Source organism: Hipposideros armiger, unplaced genomic scaffold, assembly GCF_001890085.2.
Source record: "Hipposideros armiger isolate ML-2016 unplaced genomic scaffold, ASM189008v1 scaffold_567, whole genome shotgun sequence".
Lineage (NCBI taxonomy): Eukaryota > Metazoa > Chordata > Mammalia > Chiroptera > Hipposideridae > Hipposideros > Hipposideros armiger.
The window spans coordinates 187880-214469 of record NW_017731917.1 but is presented as its reverse complement, the minus strand read 5'-3'; the positions used below and the strand labels follow the sequence as shown (position 1 = coordinate 214469).

The following is a 26590-nucleotide window of genomic DNA, read 5'->3' as shown; positions in this document are numbered from 1 at the left end:
AGCTCCAGGTTGAGCTGTTGTTCAGCATCTTAGCTGTGGAGGGCAGTGTCACTGGCCCTCATATGTGGGATCCGAACCGGGGCCCTCTGGTATCCCAAGCCAGTTCTTAACCATCGTGCCACTCGGCCGGCCCACATCTGCTATTCTTAGAGCCTACTGAGCTCCTGCGGTATGTACAAGATCATTCCTGGAGCTTGGGGACACACGACACTGTATATATATGAACTTTTCCTTCAAGGCCCAATACTTTCATTAGACACACGACAAACATTCACACAATAGTTTAAAAATATTACAAAACAAAGCGTGATTTAGTGCCCCATGAGGCCTGACTTAAGTGCATGGAAATGCTCAATTCAAGTGTGTTACATTGAACTAAGAAAATGAAATGGGAGTTATATAGAGAGAGACGTGGCTGATGGTTGGTTGGACCAGTGAAGGTTTCCTGGAGGATGGAGACAGGACTGCAGCTGGCTCCCCAGGACTGGGGAAGGCTTGGCTGAGTCGGGAGGAGGAAGGACATCCAAACCGTTAGCACGAGCAAGGGCGCGCTCCAGAGACCAGGGGGCCTTCCCGTGGATATCAGTAAGACGACCCTACGAGTCGTGATGTAGGTAGGGCTTGCTGTGGACTCAGCTCTCTTCTGACTGGGTTTCATTTATGAAGTCACGGAGCCCACATTTACGCTCTGCTGTGTGACAGAGATGAGGTAGATCTGCCAGGACAGACACCTACGTTCTCTGGCAAGTGTGCACTTATCTACAAACCATTCTCTCTCCTTGGGCCTCAGCTCCCCCGCCCCTCCGTGAAATGTGATATGGAAACTTTTCATTCATGCTCTTCAAAAAGTGGAAAGCAGTATTTGAGAAGGAGGTATTTAAATCAATAGAAGGTGGGCCTTTCTTTTTTGAAAGAGCTGAAAAGGGAGGGGCAGGGGGAGGAACAAAGGAGACACCTGGGCCTGGATTTCTCAGCATCGCCTCAGTGTGCCAAGAGATCAATCAGTTCACCTCACCCCTTGCAGAATGAACATCATTATCTGCTTGTGTGAAAAAGATTTTAAGATCTCCAGACAAAAGGCTTAAGGACAGGACACCATTATCGGCAGGTAATTGCCCTGGACACTTTCTGTGAAAAGCACACCTGGATTTGAGATTTTATTTTATTGCTATAAATGTGGCATAATGAAATTCAAAGGCCAAAAAGTAATTTTATACTAGTAATCACTCTACTAAGTGGAGGTCTGTCATGTCAGTTAGCGGAAGGAAAGGAAAGCATCGGTTCTATGACGGCAGAGGTGGTGCATAGTTGGGCCATGCAGGGTCCCTGCACTGGTGGCTTAAAGATACTACAGAATGAAGTGGAGTTTAATAAGGAGATGGAGGGGCGGCAGTGTGTGTGAGGGGTCTGTCACATAAATATTTACAGAGCACTCCCAGCCCGGCAGGGGTGCAGGGGGTGCGCCTGGACTGTTCCTGGAGGCCTCCCAGCTGACATATGGAATAAGAATCATGAGAACTTGCTGGAATAGCACCCCAAGGAAACCTGGAGACGCTTGCTCCTGCTGGGAGACGTTCCCCACTGAGGGCAGGGGCTTTCATCAACTTTACCGTGTGTGACGGTGATGAGGAGCGGAGGGCCTGCAAGTCGTCTTCAGCCACACGGCTGTCAGAACTCAAGGCTAGTCTGAGAGCCTGAACCACAGAAGGCATCAGGGAGGAGTCCCTGAGGCCGCGAGGACTAAAACAGGAGTTGGAGTGAAGTGAGGGGAAGGAGTCCCTACGAGACGCCAGGTTCTGTGCCCAGTGCTGTAAGGGACTCAGAGAAGTCCCAGGTGAGCCCCTGCCCTTGGCTAGGGTACAGTGTAGCTGCAGGCATGAGGCACATGAAATCGCGGACAGAGGAGTGTGACAGCTTCCCGACCATGACAGAGTGGGTGCTCTGGGAGCAGCCACGAGCGCAGGGATGTGCAAGGTTCTTGGAGTGGCACAGCTTGCGTGGTTCACAGTGGAGGTAATGGGCCCCTGGGACACACACTGGGCACAGCAAGAAATGGGCACCTCTGCCATGGCACAGGAGGCTGGATACGAAGGGCCAGTGAGCGCACTGCTCTGACCGGCAGAGGAGGAGAGTGGAGAGGGGGTGTTTGAGGCCGGGCTGTGCAGACATAAGCGCAAAGCTAGGATGTTCAGACTTCTGCCTGTAGGAGGATGGGCACTGCTGAGGGGAGCCGAGAATATTTCATCAGGATAGGAAACAAAGAAAATTGGACAAGAGGCCTTTGGGCAGAGAGACGTAAGCAGGATGGGGGTAATGAGAACAGAAAAGAAGTAAAAAGAAGTCATACAGTTGACAGGACATGGAGACCTCCTAGAGTCCAGCAGCAGCAGAGCTGATGCCAAGATTCAGAAATAGAAACGCTGCCACAAAAAGTGCAAGCAAACTATACAATAACAAAGTAATTTGGCAAGGCGATCAGCTTGTTTGGGGGTTACAGGTTTTCCTTTCATAGATGCAAATGCTAGCAAGCACAGCAACACCCGAGCTGGGCCTAAGGTGCGAAAATTGCCTTTGGTGTTTCTGGGGTAAATAGATGCATAGGAAGGGATGTATTTAACCCTCTGTCAGGTGCAACTGATCTCACAGATTCATTGCATACAAAGATGCCGCTATGAAGTACATCTTTACTGTACTAAGTCACAAACATGACTGGCGATAGGTTACGGTGAAGGGGGAAGATACGGAAGCGATGAGTCATGATACTTAAGTTCACTGTTAGATATTTGAACATTTGTGTGCAATGAATCTGTGAGATCAATTGTGCCCGATGGAGGTTTAAACAAGCAGAGAAAAGCAGCAGCGCACATCCGGGCTTTCATTCAGACCCATAAGCACCAAGATCTTGCTGCCATATTTTACAGGGAGGCTGGGAGTCAGGGAACTGGCCTGTTTTGAGTGAAAAGGATGTGAAGAAGGAAACGCCTGATGGCAGGATCTGTGCTGCTCTCGCTGAGGCTTTCCTGCACAATGCAATGACCAATCCCATTGCTTCATTACAGGGAGCAGTTTGGGCATTTATAGGGTAGAAAAATTGTTGATTGTTCAGGGTTGTTGGTTTTTTTTTTTTTTAGAACTGATGTAAAATACATTACTGAATTTAAAAGGGGAGCTTAACTTGTCTGTATAAACTGTATTTCAGAGTAGCCAAATAGCTCTAGTGTATGAATTTTAACTGATAAATGTGAAATGGTGATGGAATTAGAAAATCATCATTTTGTAACTCCTGAAAAAGTAATTGACCCAGGAAAAAAAAGGATCACTAGATGAAACCAGTAGATCAAAGAATGACAAAGAATTTTACAACGGATGAATTAGGTTGTTATCATCTGAACCCAATGATCAATCGTAACATCACTAAAGTGGGACAATCAGACATTATGTGCTACCTGATTTGATGCAATAGAATAATTTTGCACGACCTAGAAAGCACCCTTGAGGAGGAGGAAGGAGGCAGAGGGGGAGAGGGAAATGGAATTTAAGCCCATAAAGTTAAATTCAATTTTATAGAAAAAAAAAACAAGCAATAGAGGAACAAATAAAACAATCAGCTAAATCTGAGATATGGGAAGTTGTATAGGACTTTGATGCAGGAGCTTTAACAGGTCAATGACATGAAAAGAAAATGCTGGTGGGGGCGAGAACATTCTAGATTGAAAGAGACTTAAGAGATACAACAACTCAATGTAATGTGTAGGCCTTACACATTACTCAAACAGAACAACTATAAAAAGATATTTCTGAGACAATCTAGGAAATCTGAGTATGAAATGCACTGTGGGTATGTAAAAAAGTGTCCATATTTTTTCAGACATGTAAACTGAAGTACGCATGGATAAAATTATGGAATGTTTGAGATTTGATTTAGATTTCTTCAGCCAAATTGCTCCTTCCAGCAATGGTGAATTAGCTTGTTTCAGACAAACTCCTTGCTAGGAACCAGAAGAGCTGGACAAAATATTTAAAAAAATCAAAGGTATGAAAGGGCCACTGAGGCTGAGGGGTCTTGAAGAGTCAGGATCACAGAAAGAACAGAAGCTCAAGAAGGTGATCTTGACATTTGTTGCTATTTTCCCCTTTGCTGATTTGAAAGTAAAGGCAGATAGGCTAAACAACTGAGCAGAGGTTTGGGCAGTCTCAAAGATATGGAGACAATCGTAGAGATTGGAGTTCAGGGCTCAACAAAGATGACAAGCAGCCCTAGTAAACACCCCTGGCTTTCATTTTGGAACCCCAAAAAGCTATAATCTAGGAAAAGTAAGCCAGGAACAGAGCAGCCCTCACAGAGACTGAATCAGTTCAAACTCTGATTGGATTAATGTGATCTGTTTCTACCTTGACTATCAAAAGCAAAAATACATTCTTTCTAAAAGAACATAACATCATCCTGAACCTCAAATTATCGCCCCAATTTTTCTATCCAATGTCCTGCATTCAGTAAAATTATAAGTAGGCATATACAAAAAGACAAGGAGTGTCTGAAAACCAAGACAGAAGCACAATGACGCAGACCTACAGGTACTCAAATATTGAGGTTCTCATACACAGACTTTAAAATAACTGTAATAAGTATGTTTGAGTCTTAAATAACAGAAAGGAATTTTAGCAAAAAATGAAAAATTATATAAAAAATAACCAAAGAAAACTCTAGAACTGAAAAACAGAAAACTGAAATGAAGAACTCAATAGGTTAACACCAGATTTGTCCCAGCCAAAGAAAGAATTAGTGAACTGGAAGGCATAGCAAAAGAATTATCAGTTGTAAAACATGGAGAGGCAATGAAATGGAAAATAAAGAGGGACATGGGTCTCATATGTGTTAACTAGATTTCAAATGAGAGAAGGGAGAGGATGGGGCAGGAGCAATCAATATATGAGACACAGTGGCTGAGCATTTTCAAAATTAATGAAAAGATAGCAAGTCACAGACTCAGACATGTGAAAAACCGCAAAGAAGAATAAGAATTCAACACAGAAAAAAGAAGGGGGAAGGTAAGAAATCTAAAACTCGTGTTGTAACATCTTGACAATTATTGAATCTGGATGATGGCCATGTGAAAGTTCCTTATATTATTCTCTCTATTTTGGGGGTAAGTTTGAGCTTTTTCATAATTAAAAAAGTAGGACACTGGGTTTTTCCATGTTCACCTTCCTAAATTATGGGCTCTGGTAGCTAAGTGCTTCAAGTTTCAGAAGATTTTAGCACTTCGCTGCATGCTAAGCCTTATATGGAAATAATACGATACACACAATGAACGGTATGCCGTGGTCTACACTGTTTCAAGACGTCTGATAGTCACTCACTTGATACCTACCATAACAGCAGATGTAGCAGAAGCTAATATTCAACATTAAGAAGCTTTGTTTTAGGTCTTAAATCAGGTATAGGAACTCAGGTGTCATACACCAGGCTTAACTGGGACGAAGAAGGAAGTAAAGCAGACAGAGTCAGCTGATGTCCCCGAGCGTTTAAGTTAAACCACCGGTTGTACAGAAGTTATTTATGCCTTTGTGGTAGGGTAGCTTTAGTTGTATAATATGAAACATTTTTGTTGCTCTGAGTTTGTTTGTTTGTTTGTTTGTTTTTTTTTAAGATCCTAACTTTGGGAAACAAAATCAAAGAAAGAAAAGACCATACCGCCTAAGAAACCACTTCAGATCAAGGAGATCTATTTCTTACAATGACCTTCATTAATTCTTGCAGTTAGTCTGGGGAGGTGCTGCTCCCCAGGGAGGCTCACGAATTGACGTCTCCATCACCTCCACTGCCAGACTCTATTGGTGACTGGAAGACCAGAGCGATGAATTCTCACTCATTTCCAAAAAGAAAAGATCCTGGGTTCCAGCCTAGACTGAACCCTCAACTCCTGCTCCGTCTACGTTATGTGTTATCGGCCCCGCCTCACTGAGAAAGATGGATCTGCTGCCTCCACATCATGTCCTGCCACGTGAGTGTAAGAAAATAGCATTCATAGTGCCTGCTACAACTCCACCGCATGTCACAACAGGGTTTTATAATGTTACAGCGAGCTTTTATCTCATTGCAGTGAGATTTTCCTTGAGTTTATTTTATCCATAAAATGAGTAAGCTAGATCATCTCATTATACAGAGGAATTTCTACTTTTAATTTCCACCAAAATAGGTCTTTCGCTCCAAAGGCAGGCTTTTCTCACTCTGAGAAGTTTGAGATTTTTTAGTTTATTTGTACATGATCCATTGTTAGAAAGAATCTCTAAATCAGACAATAAGAACAAAAGAGCTTTTCGTTTATTTTAAAGTTCATATGATGCAGGCTCAGGAGCAGTTTTTACAGTAGATAAATTAGAATGGAGAATGTAGGTGATTTGGGTTCAAGGCCTGGTTCTTCCAGGTCTTAGTTAGTTGCGTGACCACTTCACATCACAGTCAACTTGATGGTAAGAAAAGAAATGGGACATTTGGAAATGCACACAACTACATATAAACACAAACAAGTATTATGAAGTTTCCAGGGCTAGTGAATGTACAGTAATTAGTTGCAATGAACCATTACATCCAAATTGAGATACACGACGGGGGAAAAAAATCACCTGATTTTCTTGCAAGTTTAAAAAAAAAAGCCTAATAGCATCAAAATAGTTATTTTCTAACAGCCAAAAGACCCAACGCAAGTTGAATGTAAGCAACACAGAGAGAAGCCTGGTGGGGACAGCAGTGGTTCAGAAGATGCTGGATGAGTGGCCAGGAGCTGCCTTGTTAAGGAAAGACTTATGTGGCAGGTAGGGTTAAGTATTCAATTTTGAACCTAAAAGTTTGGGTTTTTCTTTTTCTTTTTGAAAACTGAACTGAGAAGACATTGCCCATATCATACGTGTAACTTTCCAGTGAAGTGTTTAATTACTTTCATTGATGCTGGAGTTGTGAGCACATTTCCTCACTCCCTTGCCAGAGCTGCTTGGCCCACTAGCAGTTGGGCTGGCAGCAGGGGGACCTCCTGCGCCTATGCATGCAGCTGGCCCTGCCTGTCACTTGGTGGGAAGAACTGGTCAGAATCTCCCAGGCAGGCAGGACAATACGCCATTGTCTGCACGTAACTTCCTTTTCACTAGTCCTAACGGTGACAATGCTGGTGACAGTGCCACTCTATGTCTGCTTTTTGCCTGTCTCACATCTTGCAGCCCTCTTTTGTCAGGGTGTGAACTATTTAATAATATTTTGAAAGATTTCCAAAAGGGGGGCCGGCATGACTGAATTATACTAGAACCATAACTCAGCTATTAAGTCCTCGAGAAAAAAATGGCAGTGAGATTTTCATTACAAAAGTTGCAATTGTCCTGAAAAAGGTCTAGTTATTCACTTACACAGGTAATAAAAGACACCTCTGATGTTCTAGATGTCTACTCTAAAGTCCCTAAATATCTGATATACACATGGTCATATCATTTTGGGATCATTTTCCAAGACGAACCTGCGAGCAGAAATTCTAAAATTGAGTTGCATAAATTGTTTTATTTATTTGAGCCTGTTAGTTCAAATTCATGAAAACTGCCTGCTGTTTCTGGTAATATGGCAGGCTTGATAGCTACACTGATCCCCTCACTGAAAACAGTGTAGAATGCTAGATAAAATATTTTCAAAACTAATAAACTTCTGGCAAGATAGTAAAGAATGGCCAGGCTAAAATCTAAGTGAAGAGGTACCCCTGAGAAATAAGTAGAATGGTAAAATTGCTGGTATGCAGGTAGTCTATAGGTTCTGGATTTACCTGCCTTTTGGAGCCGGGGTAGAGGGGAGGGCAGAAAGGCAAGCCCAGTGTCTACCCAACATTGCAGGGTCTGAAAGGGAATCCTCCCTTCTTGCCAATTACAGGAGACAGGTTACATTCAAAAGAGTCACAGTAAGGCTGCTAGTAGAAGCCAGAAGCCAGTAGAATGATATCTTCGACGTGCCTAGGAAAAATAATTCTTAGTCTAGTATTCCATATCCTCAGAAATAACTTTCAAGAATCAGGATGGAGAACTGAAGGGTTCAGGGTTACTTTTAGAGGTGACGGAAACGTGCTAAAATTGACTGTGGTGATGCTTGCATATATCTTTGAATATACAAAACACCACTGAATTGTACACTTTAAATGGGTAAATTGTATGGCATGTGAATTATATCTCAATCAAGCTGTTAAAAAATGAGATATTACCCCCCCCAATAAAATACTTAGGTATAAATCTACCAAGATATATACAAGACCTTTATAAGTAAAATTATAAAACTCTGATAAATGAACTCAAAGAAGAACCAAATACATGGAGAAATACCTACGTTCATTGATAGGAAATTCAATATTGACAAGATGTCAGTTCTTCCCAACTTGATCTATAGATTCAATGCAATCCCAATCAAAATCCTAGCAAGTTATTTTGTGGGTGTCAACAAACTGATCCTAAAGTTTATATGGAGAGCCAAAAGACCCAAAAGAGCCAACATAATAATGAAGAAGAATAACAAAGTTGAAGGACTGACAATATCTGACTTCCAAGACTTACTTTAAAGTTATAGTAATCAAGACAGCGTGGTATTGGTGAAAGAACAGACACATAGATCAAAGGAACAGAACACATAAATATAGTCCACTGTTCTTTGACAGAGGAGCAAAGGCAATACAATAAAGACAGTTTTTTCAACAAATGGTTGTAGAACAATTGGACATCCTCATGCAAAAAAATGACTCTAGACAGAGATCTTATATCCTTCAAAAAAATGAACTAAAAATGGATCACTGACCTGAATATAAAATACAAACTATAAAACTCCTAGAAGACAACATGGGAGAAAACCTAGATGATCTTGGGTATGGTGATACCTTTTTAGATACAACATCGAAGACATGATCCATGAAAGAAATAACTGATAAGTCGGACTTCATTAAAATAAAAAACTTCTGGTCTGCAAAAGACAATGTCAAGAAAATGGGAAGATAAGCCACAGACAGGGAGAAAGTATTTGCAAAAGACAAATCTGTAAAGGATTGTTATCCTAAATATATAAAGACCTCTTCAAACTCAACAGTAAGAAAAAAAATAAACTAATTTTAAAAATGGGCTAAAGACTTGAAAAGACACCTTACCAAAGAAAATAGACAGATGGCAAATAAGCACATGAAAAGATGTTCCACGGGCCGGCTGAGTGGCGCGTTGGCTAAGAGCTGGTTTGGGACACCAGCTCTGAGCAGCAGGGCCCCGGTTCGGATCCCACATATGAGGGCCAGTGACACTGCCCTCTACAGCTAAGATGGTGAACAACAGCTCAACCTGGAGCTGGGCTGCCATGAGTCGCCAGTGACGGCATAGGCTGCAGTGGGGCAGCAGTGGGCTGCCATAAGCTACCATGTGTGTCCGGCAGCCAGCATGAGCGGCCAGAAGCTGGTGTGAGTTGCCAAGAGCCACCGTGAGTGGCCATCCAGAGGCCGGCGACCAATCTGCCTCACCCGGGAAGAGCGCAATGATAATACAACATGGGCCAGTGAAGCAACGTCCTCCACGACTAGACTGAAGAACAAAAGGACAGCAACTTGTCTGTTCCCCTTCCCCGATTCCCCAGCATTGTTCCCCTCTCCAATTCCCCAATAAAAATCTTTAAAAAAAAAAAGGTGCTCCACATCATATGTCACCAGGGAAATGCAAATGAAAACAACAATGAAATACCATTACACACCTATTAAATAGCCAAAATCCAGAACACTGACAAAACCAAATGCTGGCGAGGATGTAGAACAAGAGGAATTCTCATTCATTGCTGGTGGAAATACAAGATGGTACAGTCACTTTGGAAAACAATTTGCTGGTTTCTCATAAAACAAAACATACTGAACAAACTACACCATACGATCCAGGAACAGTGCTCCTTGGTAAGAGCCACACAAAAACCTACACACTGATACTGATAGCAGCTTTATCTATAGTTGCCTAAACTTGTAAGTAACCAAGATGTCCTTCCGTAGGTGAGTGGATAAATAAACTATGGTACCTCCACACAATGGAATATTATTCAGTGCTAAAAAGAGGTGACTTGTCAAACCATAAAAAGATATGGTGGAAGTCAATCTGAAAAGGTTACATTCCAACTATATGACATCCTGGAAAAGGAAGAATGTGGAGACAATAAAAAGATCAGTGGTTGCCAGGGGTTAGGGAGTGGGGGAGGGGTGAGTAGGCGGAGCACTGAGGGTTTTTAGGGCAATGAAAACACTCCATGTGATACCATGATGGATACATGTCATTATACATCTGCCCAAACCCATGAAATATACAACACCAAGAGTGAACCCTAATGTAAACGATGGACTTTGGGTGACTATGATGTGACAGTGTAGCTTCATCAAATGTAACAAATGTACCACTCTGGTGGGAAGTGTTGATAATGGGGGAGGCCATGCAGGTGTGGGGGTAGGGAGTATATGAGAAATTTTTGTATCTTCCATTGAATTTTGCTCTGGACCTAAAACTGCTCTAAAAAAATAAAGGTTTAATTTAAAAAAAATGAGGATGAGATGAAGACATTTGGGGACAAAGGAAAATTAAGAACCTGTCACCAGATCTTAACAAAAGGAGCTTCTAAAGGATGTACTTCTGGTAGAAGTGAGCTAAGATGGAAGGTCTATGGTATAAGAAGGAATGAAGGAAAAAAAGAGAATGCTTAATATGGGTAAATATACAAATATTGACAAATAAAAATAATCATTTTTAGGTTAAAAGTATGGTTAAAAATATACACTAATCATAGTGTATACTTCAGTAGGAAGGAAAACATGATCCAAGTATTCTAAGGTCCTATATTGAGGAAGAACATACAGTGGTTATGTGTATATTTATAATTTTTTTAACAGTTCATGTGTGATTTATATACTCTTCAGAAGGTATGATATATTTAATAGTAAAATAGTCTTAACATTGATCGAATGTTCTGTTTTAATTTCTAGGTACAAATTCAGTATCTAAAGAACAATTAGGTTAATAGGTAATTTAGGGATTTAATGATCTCAAAAGATTGAGTGTTAAACCAAGAAGGGAGCGCGGTGATTTTAAAAATGTACATAACTTTCCCTTGTTTGGAAGGAAAAAAATGAGATTTACAAAAATGGAAAATGAATAAAAAGCTGCACAATTTAGTTTTAAATAGAAGATGAAATCGTTTGCTGTCAATAAACTCACCAAGTTGTGTGTCTCCATCTACAACACAGTGTGTCTACACCTAATACAGTATCGTTGTTGACGTATATTCCAGAAGTGTGACTGGTACTTTTATTTTTTAATTTTTTTATTTTTTAGCTGAGCCATCCTGCCACCTGTTGGCAGCTCAGTGGCTGCTCAGCTCAGGCTGGGACTCGAACCACTGTTGCTCAGAGCTCACACTCTTGAGCGAGCTCTTAACCAACTGAGCCACTCAGCCGGCCTGAGGTACTTTTATTGAAATCAGTTGATACAGGTGCCAAGTACTCAAAAGCCCACAGGCCTTGAAGAAGACAGGCTCTCAGAGCACAGGTGCTGGGAGGTGCTTGGATGTGGTGTTGGGAAGCAGAGATGTTCTCTTGTCTGGTGATTTCCAAAGAAAAATGTAACCTGGTGGGAAAGGGTAGTTGGTGCTGCTTAGATGCAGAATCATGAAAAAGTGATTCTATCACAGGGGTTGGCAAACTCTGGCTCAAGGACCTAATCGCACCTGTAGCATGTTTTCGTAAAGTTTTATCGACACAGTCACACCTCTTCCTTACATATTGTCTATGGCTGCTTTCATGTTACATCACCAAAATTGAGTAGTTGACTGTATGGCTTGCAAAACGTAAAATATTTACTACCTGATCCTTTACAGAAAAAGTTTGTTAACAGCTGGTCTATAATAAAGGAATTTTTAGAAGTAAGAGGCTGGAGAGAAAAACTCATACAAAAAAATACTCTGTGGCGCAAAGCTATGAATATGTATTGGAAATGGGGCTGTCTAGTTGTTTTTGTAACTAATAAGAATAATGATAATTATAATAAACTGTTAGAGCCCTTGCTACATATCAGGCACTAAGGACTGTATTTATTTTAACTTAATTTATTCTAAAATAACCTTATGCAAGTAAACTTTGGTAATGATGATGAGAAGGGATCAGAAAGTCTTCTCTGAAAAACACAAGTACAAACCTGGACAAATTGCCAAAAGCAGCCACTTCAGGGCATGACAAACTGACCAAAGGTAGACAACAAATTGAGGAGTGTTTATTCTTGAAAATCAGCTAGAGCTCAGGGTAAGTGAATAGAAGTCTATAGTCTGCTTGCCTGGTGCTATTCCATCCACTACCCCTACCTGAATGAGCCATAGAAGGGCTGAGAAAAACTCTCCAAATGACCTGGGAAACTGGGAAATTGCAAGGACAGAAGGCAGATGCAAGAGAGTCTGACAAAATGTCAAAGCCACGGGGGGCTTGAGAACTGGCTACAACTTTGAACGGATGCAGCGTCCCCCACACGGTGGAAGGTGGCTGCATTAGAAGTTCATGGTGTTTGAGCAACACCTCTGCCCACATCACTGGCTGACCGTAAGCTATGCAGACACAGGGAAGAGCCCTAGGAAGCTAGGCTAGGAAAAAAAACAACCAACCAACCAACCAAACAAAAAAAACGGAGCCAAGATATTATTAATAAGCTGCATTGCACACTCCAGTTTACATCCAGGCAAGTTACAAAACAACACACAAAGAAATAATCCCCAAGGGCCGGCTGAGTGGCTCAGTTGGTTAAGAGCTCGCTCAAGAGTTTGAGCTCTGAGCAACAGCGGTTCAAGTCCAGTCCGAGCTGAGCAGCCACTGAGCTGCCAACAGGTAGCAGGATGGCTCAGCTAAAAAAAAAAAAAAGAAATAACCCCCAACATCTTCAGAACAAGAAAACAGAATGCAGAGTCAATATATTATTTTAAATGTTCAGTTTTCAATAATAAAAAAAATCATTAGACATGCTGCGGTAGGGAGAAAAATGGCCCCCAAAGAAATCCTCAACGTAATCTCCAGAGCCTATGACTATATTACCTTACACAGCAGAAAGAATTCTGCAGATAAGATTAAGGTTAAAAACCTTGAGATGGGGGTTATCCAGGTGGGTCCAATCTAGTCACGTGAATCCTTAAAAGCAGAGACCCATTTCCAGCGGCGGTCAGAGACAATTATGTGATGATGGGAGCAAGGTCAGAGAGATGTTATGTTGTTGGCTTTGAAGATTCAGGAAGCGAGCCATGAACCAAGGAATGTGAGCAGCCTCTAAAATCTGGAAAAGGTAAGGAATCATGTTCTCCCACAAACCCGCCAGGAAGGAGTGCAGCCCTAACGGCACCTTGGTTTTAAGCCCAGTGAGACTTGTATTATGCTTCTGACCAACAGACCTGTAAGATAAATTTGCATTGTTTTGAGCTAAGTTTGGGATAATTTGTTACAGCAGCAAAAGAAAACATATGTAAAAACACCCCAAAAACAGAAAGTAGAAACCATACTTAGGAACAAAGCTGTCCAAAGAAACTGACTCTAAGTGGGCCCAGATGTTAGGCTTACAAGACAAAATCATTAGAGCAGCTATTATAAATATTTTGAAGGAATCAAGGTAAATTATGTTCAAAGAATTAAAGAAAAATAGTAAAAAAAAACCAGGGGGGATTCTTGATGGAGAAATAAAAACTACAAAAAATGAAATGTAAGTTCTAGAGTTGAAATAAAAAGTTCACAAGAAGGATTCAGCAGCAGATTGATTATGGCAGGAGAAACAATCAGTAAAGTGGGAGACAGATCAATAGAAATATCAAATCTTTAGAACAGAGAGAAAAATAATTGAAGAAAAATGAACAGAACCTTCAATACTTATGGACAAAGTCAGGTGTTTCAGTGTATATGCAATGGACATCCCAGAATGAGAGTGGAAAGAGAAAGACACAGAAAAAATAGTTGAAGAAATAATGTCCAAAACTTTCCCAAATTATTTAACATGAAAACACAACATTAGCCTGTAGATCCAAAAGCTCAACTATCTCTAAGTAGGATAAATGCAAAGAAAATCTCACTTAGATGTACCACAGTCAACTTGCTCAAAGTCCAAGAGAAAATCCTGAAAGCAGCAAGAGAAAAATAACTCATTATATACAGGGAAACAGCTGGCTTCTTACCACAAGCAATGGCAACAGAAGACAGGAGAATAACAATGCTGAAAGAAACAAACTGTCAACCAAAAAAAAAAAAAAAAGATCTATATTTAGGGAAACTATCCTTCAAAAGCAAAGGTGAGTGTAGTAAAGATGTCAATTCTCCTCAAATTGATCTATGGTGCAATAAAAATCCCAACATGATATTTGTAGATATAGGTAAGCTGGTTTTAAAATATATATGGAAATTCAAAGACACTAGAATAGTCTAAACAATTCTGAAAAATAAAATTGGAGGACTCACATAACCCGATTTTAAGATTTACTATAAAACTACTGTAATTGAGACAGTGTGGTATTAACAAAGAGATAAATGGAACACAACTGACATTCCAAAAGTAGAACTACATAAATATGGCCAATTTATTTTGGACAAAGACACAAAAACAATTAAATGGAGTAAGGGTAGTTTTTTAACCATTCATAGAAAGAAAAAATGAACCTCAACTTGAACTTTACACCTTATATAAAGATCCATTGAGTCCATTAACTCAAAATGGATTATCAATCTAAATATAAAATGTAAAATAATAAAACTTTTAGAAAAAGACATAGGAGAAAATCTTTATGATTTTGTGGTAGACAAAGGTTTCTTATAGATGATACCAAAAACATGATCCATAAAAGTAAAAATCGACAAACTAGGTTTCATAAAAAATTAAAAACATTTGCTCTATAAGAGATACTATTAAGATAATGAAAAACAAGCTATATACTGGGTGAAATTATTGATAAAATACACATTTAAGAATTCTACCCAACATATATAAAGAATACTTACAACTCAATATAAGGCAGAAAAACAGCACTCGACTAGACATTGCATCAAAGAAGATACATGAATGGCAAGTCAGTACATGAAAAGATACTCAAAACAATTAGTCAATAGGGAAATGTTTTACAATGAATAAACCCACTATCAACCCACTAGAATGGCTAAACTGGAAGGGACTTACAATAGTATTTTTTTTTACGTTGGCAAGGATACGGAGGAACTGGAACCCCCATATCACTGCTAGTGGGAACGTAAAATGGCACCAGCACTTCGGAAAATATTTTGGTAGTTTCTTAAAAAGTTAAACAGAGGACAAATAACCCAGTTGAAACGGACAAAGAATTTGAATTGACATTTCTCCAAAGAAGATACACAAATGGCTAATAAGCACACGACAAGATGCTCAACATCATTATGAGTCATTAGGAAAATGCAAATCAAGACCATAGTGAGTTGCTTTACACCCACTATAGCTATAATAAAAGAGGTGAATAGCAAGTGTTGGTGACAATGTGGAGAAATTGGAACCCTCATAACACTGTTGATGGAAATGTGAAATGGGGCAGTAACTTTGGAAGACAGTCTGGCAGACATTATTCTGTATATCATATGATTCCATTTATTGAAATGTCCAGAACAGGCAAATCCATAGAGACAGAAAGTAGATTAGTGGTTTTCAGGGGATGGATTAGAGGATTGGGGGTGACTGCTAATGGGTCGAGGGTTTGTTTTGGGTGATAAAAATGCTCTGAAATAGATAGTGGTGACAGTTGTACAACTCTGTGGATATACTGAAAACCATTGAATTATACATTTAAAATGTGAGTTATAGCTCAATTTTAAACAGGGTTAAAAAGATACTTACCATATGTCTTTGCTATGATCCAAATGTTTGTGTCCCCCCCCAAATTCATGTTAAAATGCTAACCCCCAGAAGTGATGGTATTAGGAGAGGGGGCCTTTGGGAGGTGCTGAGGTCATGAGAGTGGAGCCCTCATGAATAAGATCAGTGTTTGTATTAAGAGACCCCACAGAGATCCCAGCTCCTTCTGACAGGTGAGGATACAGTGAGACGGAGCCAGCTGTGAACCAGGAAGAGGGTCCTCATCCAACCATGCTGGCACCATGGTCCTGCACCTCCAGCTTCTAGAACTACGAAAGATAAATGGCTTTTGTTTAAAGGCTACCTGGTCCGTGACAGCAGCCTGAAAGGGCTAAGGCAGTCCCTGAATACCAGGATTAGGAATCCATCCAGGAGAAATGAAATCATGTCACACAAGGACTTACATGTTGTCGCCTGACAGCCGATTCTTAGACCACCCCCCCTGCATTAGCCTCTGACCCATTAGTCGAGAGAGTGCCTCGGAAAACTGAGGCCGAATGGAATGATATCTGTAAAGCTCTCTCGGGGGGGCGTCTCGGCCTGGCTGGGACCTGATGGAATGATATCAGCTGTCTCCCCTGGGAGGACATGTAATTATGTCTTGGGGCAATGTGGTGGAGTACGAAGGCATAGCATTTGCTGGAGTACATTGGGAAAAGGTCATTGGAAAAGGCCTTAAGGCGCACCAGTATACACGGTTAGTGACTGACAGCACAGCAGTTTACTTCCTTGAAAAGAATCAATAAAAACCATGCGCTGACCCGATTCGGTGGCTCAGTCTATCTCTGAAGGCTGAGTCCCTTGGTCTCGCTCTTAAATCTTACTTCTGTCTCTTGTTCTTATTCAAATCTGCGCCGCTCCTCTCGTGTCCCATTTGCCCTTGCCACGCTGGACGTGACAACATGTAAATGGTCATAGCAGTATTATTCAAAACAGTAAAAAAAGTGGAAATAGCCCAAGTAACCAACTGGTGCATCGATAAATAAAATGTGATGTATTCATACAATGCAATACTAATCTGCAGTAAAAGGGGACAAAGTACTGATACATGTTGCAATGTGGATGAACCTCAAAAACATGTTAAATGGAAGAAACTAGACAAATAAAATGACATATTGTATGATTCAATTTATTTGAAACTTCTAGGAAAAGTGAAACTATCCAGACAGAAAGCAGGTATGTGTTTGCCTGGGGCTGGGTGTGATAGTAAGAACCAACTGCAAACAGGCACAAGGGAACCATTGGAGATGATAGAAATATCTGAAAAATGCATTGTGGTGCTTATCGCACAACTGTAAAAATTTCTCCTCATACGGCTGTACATTTGAAATGGCTGAATTTTATGGCATGTAAACTATACTTCAATAAAGCTGTTAAAAAATTAAACAACCTTATGAGGCAGGTACTATTATCACCACTGAGGAAATGGAACCCAGAGAGATTAGGAAACTTGCTCGAAAATGGTGGAGCTATGACTTGATCCCAGGCAAAATGATTATAAAGTTCTTAACCACAAATCAAATCCAGTGTAATTTGCTAACTATGCAAGTGCAGTGCTGGACACACAGACAGAAGTCCTGCCTCCTTCCCATGGGCAGGGCTTTCAGGACACAAAAAGACCCATCACACAATGAGCATATCCTATAACCTGACCTGAAGCAAGGAACCTTTGTTGCATTCTAACTAAAATAACAATTTACACAGTACTTACTATTATCCCCTATTTACAAATCAGGAAGCTGGGGCACAAAAAAATGAAATACAGCAATTACCTTGGTTTGTGAGCATAATTTGTTCTGGAAACAAACTACTCGTATTGCAAGACATCGCTTGTTTACCACATTAAAATGTATTAGAAATGTTTGCTCGTCTTGCGGAACACTTGCAAACCAAGTTACTCGTAATCCATGGTCTTACTGTCATTTAAGATCACAGAGCTAGCATATAATGTGGGTGGAATCTACACCAGTGCTTGTCTGACTCCAAAATCTTTGTATAATACCCAAATTTTTCTAAAACAAACATGGATTTTTCTTTTAGACATGGTGTTTCCTCATGTGATAACAAAACTACCTGGCCTTTTTACGTTAAAGTATATAATTAAAAATATAAAACTTACGTGTTTAATGATTTCCCTGCATTCCACAAACTGTCTATAAGAGAAAATATATCTTTCTGATGTGTGTGCATGCAACGCTTTCTTTGCTAATGGATCCTCTGTTCATGCTATCTGAAGGCTACAGAGGCACAGTAGTTCTCTACCCCTCTCTGAATCCAAATATATATCATTCCATCTAGATTATAGAAATATATATGCATTCTATATACTTAATTATATCGTCAAATCCTTACTTAGAGGTCAAATTACTCTAGTTCCTTTAATCTTGTTTCTGGAAGAACCACTGCAGCCATGACTAATCTTTTCTCATGCTTATCAGTTTGTAAGATTTTGACAGTTTTCAGTAGTGCAGACATTCTACGCAGACGTGACTACTGTACGCAGAGTATTTTTACAAAGGGAGGAAGAAGGGGAAGCGGATCAGGGAAGAGTAAATGTTCACAAAACGAAGAGTTCCTCTTCTTTGGGAACCTGTTTATTTTGCTACTTCTGTGCTGTATTTGAATTCTTGATTCACTTCCCTTTTGACAACAGAAAAAAAAAGGAGAGAGTAAAAATCAGTAAATAATTAAAATGGCATCTGAAAAATTACCTCTGATACACCACTCCCAATTTATTATTATTTTCATTATTATTTTTAAACATTTTACTGGGGAATTGGAGAAGGGGAACAGTGTTGGGGAATTGGGGAAGGGGAACAGCCAAGCTGTTGTCCTTCAATCTTAGTTGTGGAGGGTGCAGCTAGCTCAGCTCCAAGTTCAGTCACCATCTGGCCACCCGTCGGCAGCTCAGGGCAGCTCAGCTCAAGGTGCGTGTTCAACCTTAGTTGCGGGCGGGCATAGCCCACCATCCCCTGTGGGAGTCAAAGCGGCAACCTTGTTAGAAGCACATGCTCTCACCAGTTGGCAGTTCAGTGGCAGCTCAGCTCGGGCGCAGGTCACTGGCCCATGTGGGAATCGAACTGGCAACCCAGTTGCTCAGAGCTCATGCTCTTAACCAACTGAGCCACTTGGCTGGCCCCCCAATTTTTTTTAAAATGCCTATCAATACACAAATATAGATTTTAAAAATCACAATACATCTTAAAATTACTACTAATAGCCAACCTAAAAGTACTACTAATAGCCCAAGTCTAGAAAATTCTTAACCGCAACTTTGCTGAGTGTGATGCACAGTGAAACACTATCTGGATAAGCCTCTCTGCGTGAAAGCGATGGAAAGGTCCCTGCCCACTGCTGGCATCCTGGAGCAGAGATGCAAGTCTGGGCTGAGCAGGAATGTGTGCAGCTGTCCATGTCGTGTGCGGGGCTGGTTTCTGTAGTAGCCACAGTCAGTCATCCTCGATCCCTCTCTCTTTAACTAATTCAGACCTTTATCCATGTTCAGACTGTAGCTCCTAGTGTGTGTGTGTGTGTGTGTGTGTGTGTGTGTGTGTGTGTGTGTGTGTGTGTGTGTGTGTGTGAAACAAGATCGAGAGGGGGTTTAAGAGGCAAGAGTGGAAGACGAGGTGTGTCACAGTGATACTGACAAGAGCAGGTGCCCTAATTAACATGTGGTAAATGGAGGNTTAGAGTGAAGGGGTGGGAGGTGCTTTCCTTACAGTTGTTAAAATGAGTAATAGGCTGTTCAGAACAGAAGGCCTCGGAGATCACCTACTTCAACGCTTTCCATTTAGAGGTGATATACTAGAAAGGCTGCTCTAGGTCCACCAACTTGCTTTGTGTCATGCAGCATGGCCATGCACCATCTTTTGGGAACTGAATGCCTATTGGGACATAACTCCTTTTAGAGATATTTTCACAGGCAGCTACCTAACATGGCCAATGTCCCCATCAGCACCTCACCTATATGTGGAAAACTGTTGCAGAGGAAATGAGGGCCTTTCCAGCCAACCTGGCGGAGCAGGAATGACCATGTAGCACAGGCCTGGGATGATTAGTGGCTTGCAACATTGCAAGATATGGGCAAGCAAGAATCCACTAAAAAGAAAGTTTAGACCCATGAAAAAGCTCTAGTCAATATTTGGTTATTGAATTCAATGGAGAGAGAACAAACGGCTGGGGTAATGCAAACAGGGAGTGATCCCAAATCCTTTGTGTTGGCTGCTATAGAATACGACTTCCATTTCTGTTTGAGCAGAACTGTATGGTCGGTGTTCTGGAAATTTCCTTTAAACTAAATACTGGTACCAGACAAGTGAGGTCTAAAGTAAAGAGAATTTCACAAGCTCTCCGTTTTACCTATTTCCAACATTTTTCAACTCCATTCAACACTGATGGCTGACTTCTCTTAGTCACCCTCAAAACATTGCTGGGTTCATGAATTTCTCTGTTCAGGGGTAGAAACTTTCTAGCCGGAAAGCAAAGCTCCTTATATTCTGATCAAAGGAAAATCTCCATCTTTAATGTGGCATTCACCCTTGGGGAAGACACACAGAAGAATCCATTTACATGTCTGTTCATTCGTTCATTCATTCATTCATTCATTCATTCAAAACAAGAACGAGAGGGGGTTTAAGAGGCAAGAGTGGAAGACGAGGTGTGTCACAGTGATACTGACAAGAGCAGGTGCCCTAATTAACATGTGGTAAATGGAGGCAAAGCTATGAGGGGCCTTGACAGGCGTAAGTTGTGGGGTGTTTAGTTTTCAATGTACTTTATCTGTTTCATGTTTTAGAGACGCAGGCTAAGAGAAGATGCCATTTAGGTCTACCAGTACTCAAGTGATGAAAATCCACTCGATTATGACAACTGGCTCTAAGCTGAGCACATCAACCTGCTGTCCAATTATAGATCTATCTGATGAGAAGACTCAAAAATCGATGGGTTAAGGGCAATTTATACACTATGTCCATTGACAGACATTAAGACTGAAAGTTTTCTCACTAAATTGGTTAGAAGGCAGGAATGTTCACTGTCATTATTCTTCTTTAATATAGTAGTGGGAGTACTAGTCAGTGCAATAAGGCAAGAAAAGAAGTTAAAAAGGAAGAAATAAACTGTCCCTATTTGCAGATGACATGGTTGCCTATGTGGAAAAAAGGGAGTTACAAAAGCATTTCTAGAATTAATAAATGAATTCAGTAAAGTCACAGGATACAAATTAAACACACAAAAATGAATCATATATCTAGGTACTAGCAATGAACACATGAAAACCAACATTAAAGATATAGTACCACTTACAATCACTATAAAAATTAAATACTTAGGTATAAATCTAAAAATACCATGTACAGTAGCTACGTGCCGAAAATTATAAAACACTGATGAAAGGAATCAAAGAAGCTCTAAATAGAGAGAGATACTGTGTTTGTGAATTAAAAGACTCAACATAGTAAAGTTGTCAATTTTTCGCAACTTGATCGGTAAGTTAAATACAATTCCTACAAAAATCCTAGCAAAAATTTTTGTAGATATAGACAAGGATATTCTAAAACTTACATGGAAAGACAAAGGAACTGGAATAGCTCACATAATTTTGAAAAAGAAGAAAATTAGAGGATTCGCACTACATGATTTCAAGCATTTCTATAGAAGTACAGTAATTGAGACAGTGGTCAAGGCCAGAAGTAATGAACCTTAGCTCTCTTCCTAGCTCTTGGCATGTTCACTTACCGCAATTCCCCCATTCCCAGGTTTCTACTGAACCCTGGCAAAGCAACTATGGAAGTAATATAGGAAGGGTATCTAAGTGTCCAGGGATGGCAAATGGTCATTCCAGTTATCTACTGCTATGTAATAAGCCATTCCAAAATGCAACGGTATAAAACAACAACCAGTTTCTTCTGCTCACGTATTTTGTGCATCAGGCATTAAGAAAGGGTGCAGTGGGGCGATCTCTGCTGGATGACTTGACTGGCTAGAAGTGTCTCAAAATAGCTGGAGGCTAGAACAACTGGGGCTGGAGAATCTACTGGATTAAATCAAGATACAAAACGTATCTTGGTATCATTCTCTTTCTGGCACCTGTGCTGGGGTGGCTGAATAAGCTGAAACAGGAGCTGTTGACCAGAGTACTTACGTGGCCTCTCCATGTAGCTTCTCCAAACATGGCAGCTGGCTTCCGAGAGGGGGTGTGCTAAGAATGAGCATCTAGAGAGCAAGTGTTCCAGGGACCCAAGCAGAGGCTGCAAGGGCTCATCTTATTACAAAGAACAAAGCTCTGTAAGAATAAGCATTGAGTTAAGACTGGTGGTGGTGGTGGGGTCAATGGGTGGGGAGCAATGGAGAATGTAAAGAAGGCTACGAAAAAATGGGCAGGGTACCAAGGTAACAAAGATCATACTAACAACTCCTTGCGTACAACAAAGAAGTTTCATCTCCACTGTTTCACTGATAACTAATTATAACTGTGTGGTTCATTATCTTGATTACACAGAAGTATGAAGGTATACCCCACACTTCTAAGAGGCTGTGTAATTTGCCCAAAATGGGACAGCTAGTAAATGCGGGAGCTGAGTTCACATCCCAGCAACCCTGAAAATATTCTTTCCCGTCTACTTCGCTGCCTCACTAACCCTCACCAATCTTAATAGCTTTGCCTTAGACCAGCTCTGTGCCCTTTGTTACTCCTTATAGTGCAACCAAAACATTTCCGGTCAATTTCAATGGCCCCTACTCCACAACTCTGACTCCACTGAGTGCAAACATGCCAGCTCTCACCAGCAACCTACAGGTGAACCAGATTCATCACTTAACTGGAAAAAAAAAAAGTGTTAGAAAAATGTGAAACCAATGAATCTGCCAGCATGGTCATTACACATAGAAAACCTGGAATCCAGCATCCAAATAAATAGCAGAATACTGTTGCTACCAGCTGTGTTTCCATTTAAGGTGCCATTTGTGGGAAATATTTATCACAGTCTTCCATTTTCTCTGTGCAAAATCAAAGGAAATTGAGAAGTGCCAAATTATATTGTCTTCAAAAATCCTGTCATGGAGTAACTCAGCTCTCACAAGCTATTCTCTGAAGACATTATTGATGTTCTACCAACTTGATAAAGTAATACAATTTGCTAGCAGGAAAAAAAAAGCCAGGAAACAGAATTGTGTTCATTAGAGCAATATCTTTGTGCCGTATTCCATTTTCATTACTTTTCAAGATCACACATCATATCACAGGGAAGAATGGCCGCCTTGCTATGTGCTGGATAGTGCAGTCTTTTTACAGTTGGAAGTGGATTTTTAACACTTCTGAAAATCACAGCTATTTTCGCTAGAAAGGAAAAGGGTCTCTAGCTACATGGCCTTGGTTGACGTGCAGCTACCATCACGTTAGACTCCTAAGTTCCTGTGGGGGCCATGTCTTCCATAATCAATTCATCAAGCCCAGTCCTAGGGCTGGACCAGCTCACATCAAAGTTTTGAAGGGAGCACCATTTGTCTTCACTCTCTTTTCATCTCTCCTCTTTCCTAGAAACTTTTCTCTTTCATCCAGGCTGAAGGGCTTGTCAGTGGTCTTCTCAGGAGTGCCTCACAAATGCTGCCTCTCGAGTGCACCCCTCTCCCGCCCCAAAAAGATCCAGCTTTGCCCAATCAAAATGCCCAAGCTTCCTTTTGAACAGTCTGAGCTCATCAAGGTGCTAAAAGAAAGCACTCTTACTGGATTAAAATATAGTTGTTAATGATTGATAATTTCATAGAGGTGTTTGCATTTTGAAGGAGGAATTCTTATTAAGTCAGAAGAATTTCTAATGGATAAAATTAAAAACAATGTAACAAAGTGATGAATTTTCATCAGGGGGCAGGGAAAGTATTTTTTGGCACAAGTATCTCCTAGGGTTTTAAAAACCGTGGTGAGTTGAGGTTCACGTGTGTGGTAGCTGACAACCAGGCATGGTGCAGTCAGAGATGAGCAAAGGGCTGTCACATCTTCAACCTTGCTACTGAAACGTCCATTGCTTCATCCCGGGGGGCAAATGCAAGATGCCTGGAGGGGCTTGAAACCACCCACTGCTCAACCAGACTCCACCACAGTGAACAGGAAGAGATGGGGGGGGGGTAGGCATCCTTAAGGCATTTCTTCTGCTTTCTAAGCTGCTGGCATTAGGAAAGATTTAATACTACGAGCTCTGTCATCTTCATTCCTCTCCTTCTGCCAATCTTTCACACAACTGCGATGGCCAGACGACATTCCTGGCACATGCCTGTTAGAGTGAAGGGGTGGGAGGTGCTTTCCTTACAGTTGTTAAAATGAGTAATAGGCTGTTCAGAACAGAAGGCCTCGGAGATCACCTACTTCAACGCTTTCCATTTAGAGGTGATATACTAGAAAGGCTGCTCTAGGTCCACCAACTTGCTTTGTGTCATGCAGCATGGCCATGCACCATCTTTTGGGAACTGAATGCCTATTGGGACATAACTCCTTTTAGAGATATTTTCACAGGCAGCTACCTAACATGGCCAATGTCCCCATCAGCACCTCACCTATATGTGGAAAACTGTTGCAGAGGAAATGAGGGCCTTTCCAGCCAACCTGGCGGAGCAGGAATGACCATGTAGCACAGGCCTGGGATGATTAGTGGCTTGCAACATTGCAAGATATGGGCAAGCAAGAATCCACTAAAAAGAAAGTTTAGACCCATGAAAAAGCTCTAGTCAATATTTGGTTATTGAATTCAATGGAGAGAGAACAAACGGCTGGGGTAATGCAAACAGGGAGTGATCCCAAATCCTTTGTGTTGGCTGCTATAGAATACGACTTCCATTTCTGTTTGAGCAGAACTGTATGGTCGGTGTTCTGGAAATTTCCTTTAAACTAAATACTGGTACCAGACAAGTGAGGTCTAAAGTAAAGAGAATTTCACAAGCTCTCCGTTTTACCTATTTCCAACATTTTTCAACTCCATTCAACACTGATGGCTGACTTCTCTTAGTCACCCTCAAAACATTGCTGGGTTCATGAATTTCTCTGTTCAGGGGTAGAAACTTTCTAGCCGGAAAGCAAAGCTCCTTATATTCTGATCAAAGGAAAATCTCCATCTTTAATGTGGCATTCACCCTTGGGGAAGACACACAGAAGAATCCATTTACATGTCTGTTCATTCGTTCATTCATTCATTCATTCATTCATTCATTCATTCACATATACATTCAGCATTTACTCAGCACCCATTATGGGCCAAGTCCTATAAAGTGGGAAGTAAGGCAAACAGTGGTTCCTGTCCTCATGAAGCTTACATCACTGTGGAGGCGCCAGACACTGAGAAGTATTGACAAGTCTGGTGAGCACTGGGTAGGCTTCTAGAGGAGTTTATAGCAGGGGGACTCACTCTAAACTGGAGAGTCTGGAAAAAGATCCCAGAAGGGAAAACATATTAGTTAGGGGCTGCTAGAGGAGTCAAAATGAGACCGATGAAGACTATTCTGGGCATAAGGAACAGTAGATGCAAAGGTCCTTGGGCGCAAAACACCACTAAGTATACAAGGAACTGATCGAAAGTCCAGAATGCCCTGGGTATGGAATCAGGGTTCCACAGATAATACTATTTGCAGGGAGGAAGGAAGGGCGCACTGCCCAACCCACCAGATCAGCTGAAGCGACCCTGGTGACAAGTAGGGCGACACAGGACAGGGCCCCCCCCTTATCCACACATGTGTCAGGCCCAAGCAAGGGACAGACTCCAGCGTCAGAGTCAGCAAAACTCTTCAGGGTGGGGACTTGGGGGCGATTGCACCTTTCACACCGAGTTCGAACCAAGCCAGCACCCAATAGATGGAAATGCTTTCAAAAAAGGGAGCGACAGCCACCCACAAGCACATAATTAAAGGAAGTCGCTTTAGGCAGGGCATCAGCCAAATGTTTGAAGCAGGAATTGCTGCAGACGGGCCACAATGAAAGATGAGTGTACTCCATGAGGTCTGGCACCATCCCCGGAACTGTTTGCGCTGACATGGCTAATTTGGGGAAAGACAGCTGAGCATCTTTACGGGTCCACCAACACTGGAAACACCAACATTGGACAGGGCTGAATTCGAATCCAAGACTCTGGTGGCTCTCTGTTCCAGGTAATTATCAGGCCCATTTGTTTCCACTGTGAAATAATGTTTTGATTTTTTTTTCTTTTTTGCTGAATTCACTCTCTATTCCTGAGTACATTTTTTTTTTCAGTTGAAAAAGTATTGCATTCAATACTCAGGGGAACATCAAGATGGGTGACACGAGGGAACCCTTGCTGTAATTATGGATGTGAATTTGGTCTTTGCCATAAGAAAGGAAGCAGGGGACACAGGACAAAAGGAGGCCTGGAGCTGATCAACCAGGCTCTGTGTCTTCAGTAAGCGGTGCCATTGAAAGAGCCACGTCCCTATTAGACAAGCAAGTCCTCCCCGGCATCTACGAGCCCCGCCATTTTCCTCCAACTGGCCACTTTCTTCCTCATCCGCAAGCATGTCTTTATTAAAATGCTTTGAGCATTGTGCTTGCAGGAAATGAGATCAGTTGGGAACAAGGAAACAGGTTATTTCACCCAGTCAAGGAGGGCTGCAAGCCCGGTGAGCGGCCTCTCCCATCCCCGGCAGGCACCGGAGTACGACTTGCAGCACTTTTTTTTTTTTT

General features: G+C 41.3%; 1 protein-coding gene across 3 annotated transcripts in view; it reads right to left on the bottom strand.

Moving 5' to 3' along the window:
• The window catches only part of LOC109371387 (histone-lysine N-methyltransferase SMYD3), a 225595-nt gene that overhangs the window by 11726 nt on the left and 187279 nt on the right, over window positions 1-26590 (bottom strand). The window contains exon 7 of one of the 3 annotated variants that reach the window (XM_019623860.1): window positions 18476-18552. The exons of the other annotated variants lie outside the window; for them this stretch is intronic. Within the exon in view, the coding sequence (XP_019479405.1) occupies window positions 18507-18552 (46 nt within the window). The 3' untranslated portion in view covers window positions 18476-18506. Of the gene's footprint in view, window positions 1-18475; window positions 18553-26590 lie in introns of those variants that run through there. 3 annotated transcript variants of the gene reach the window in all.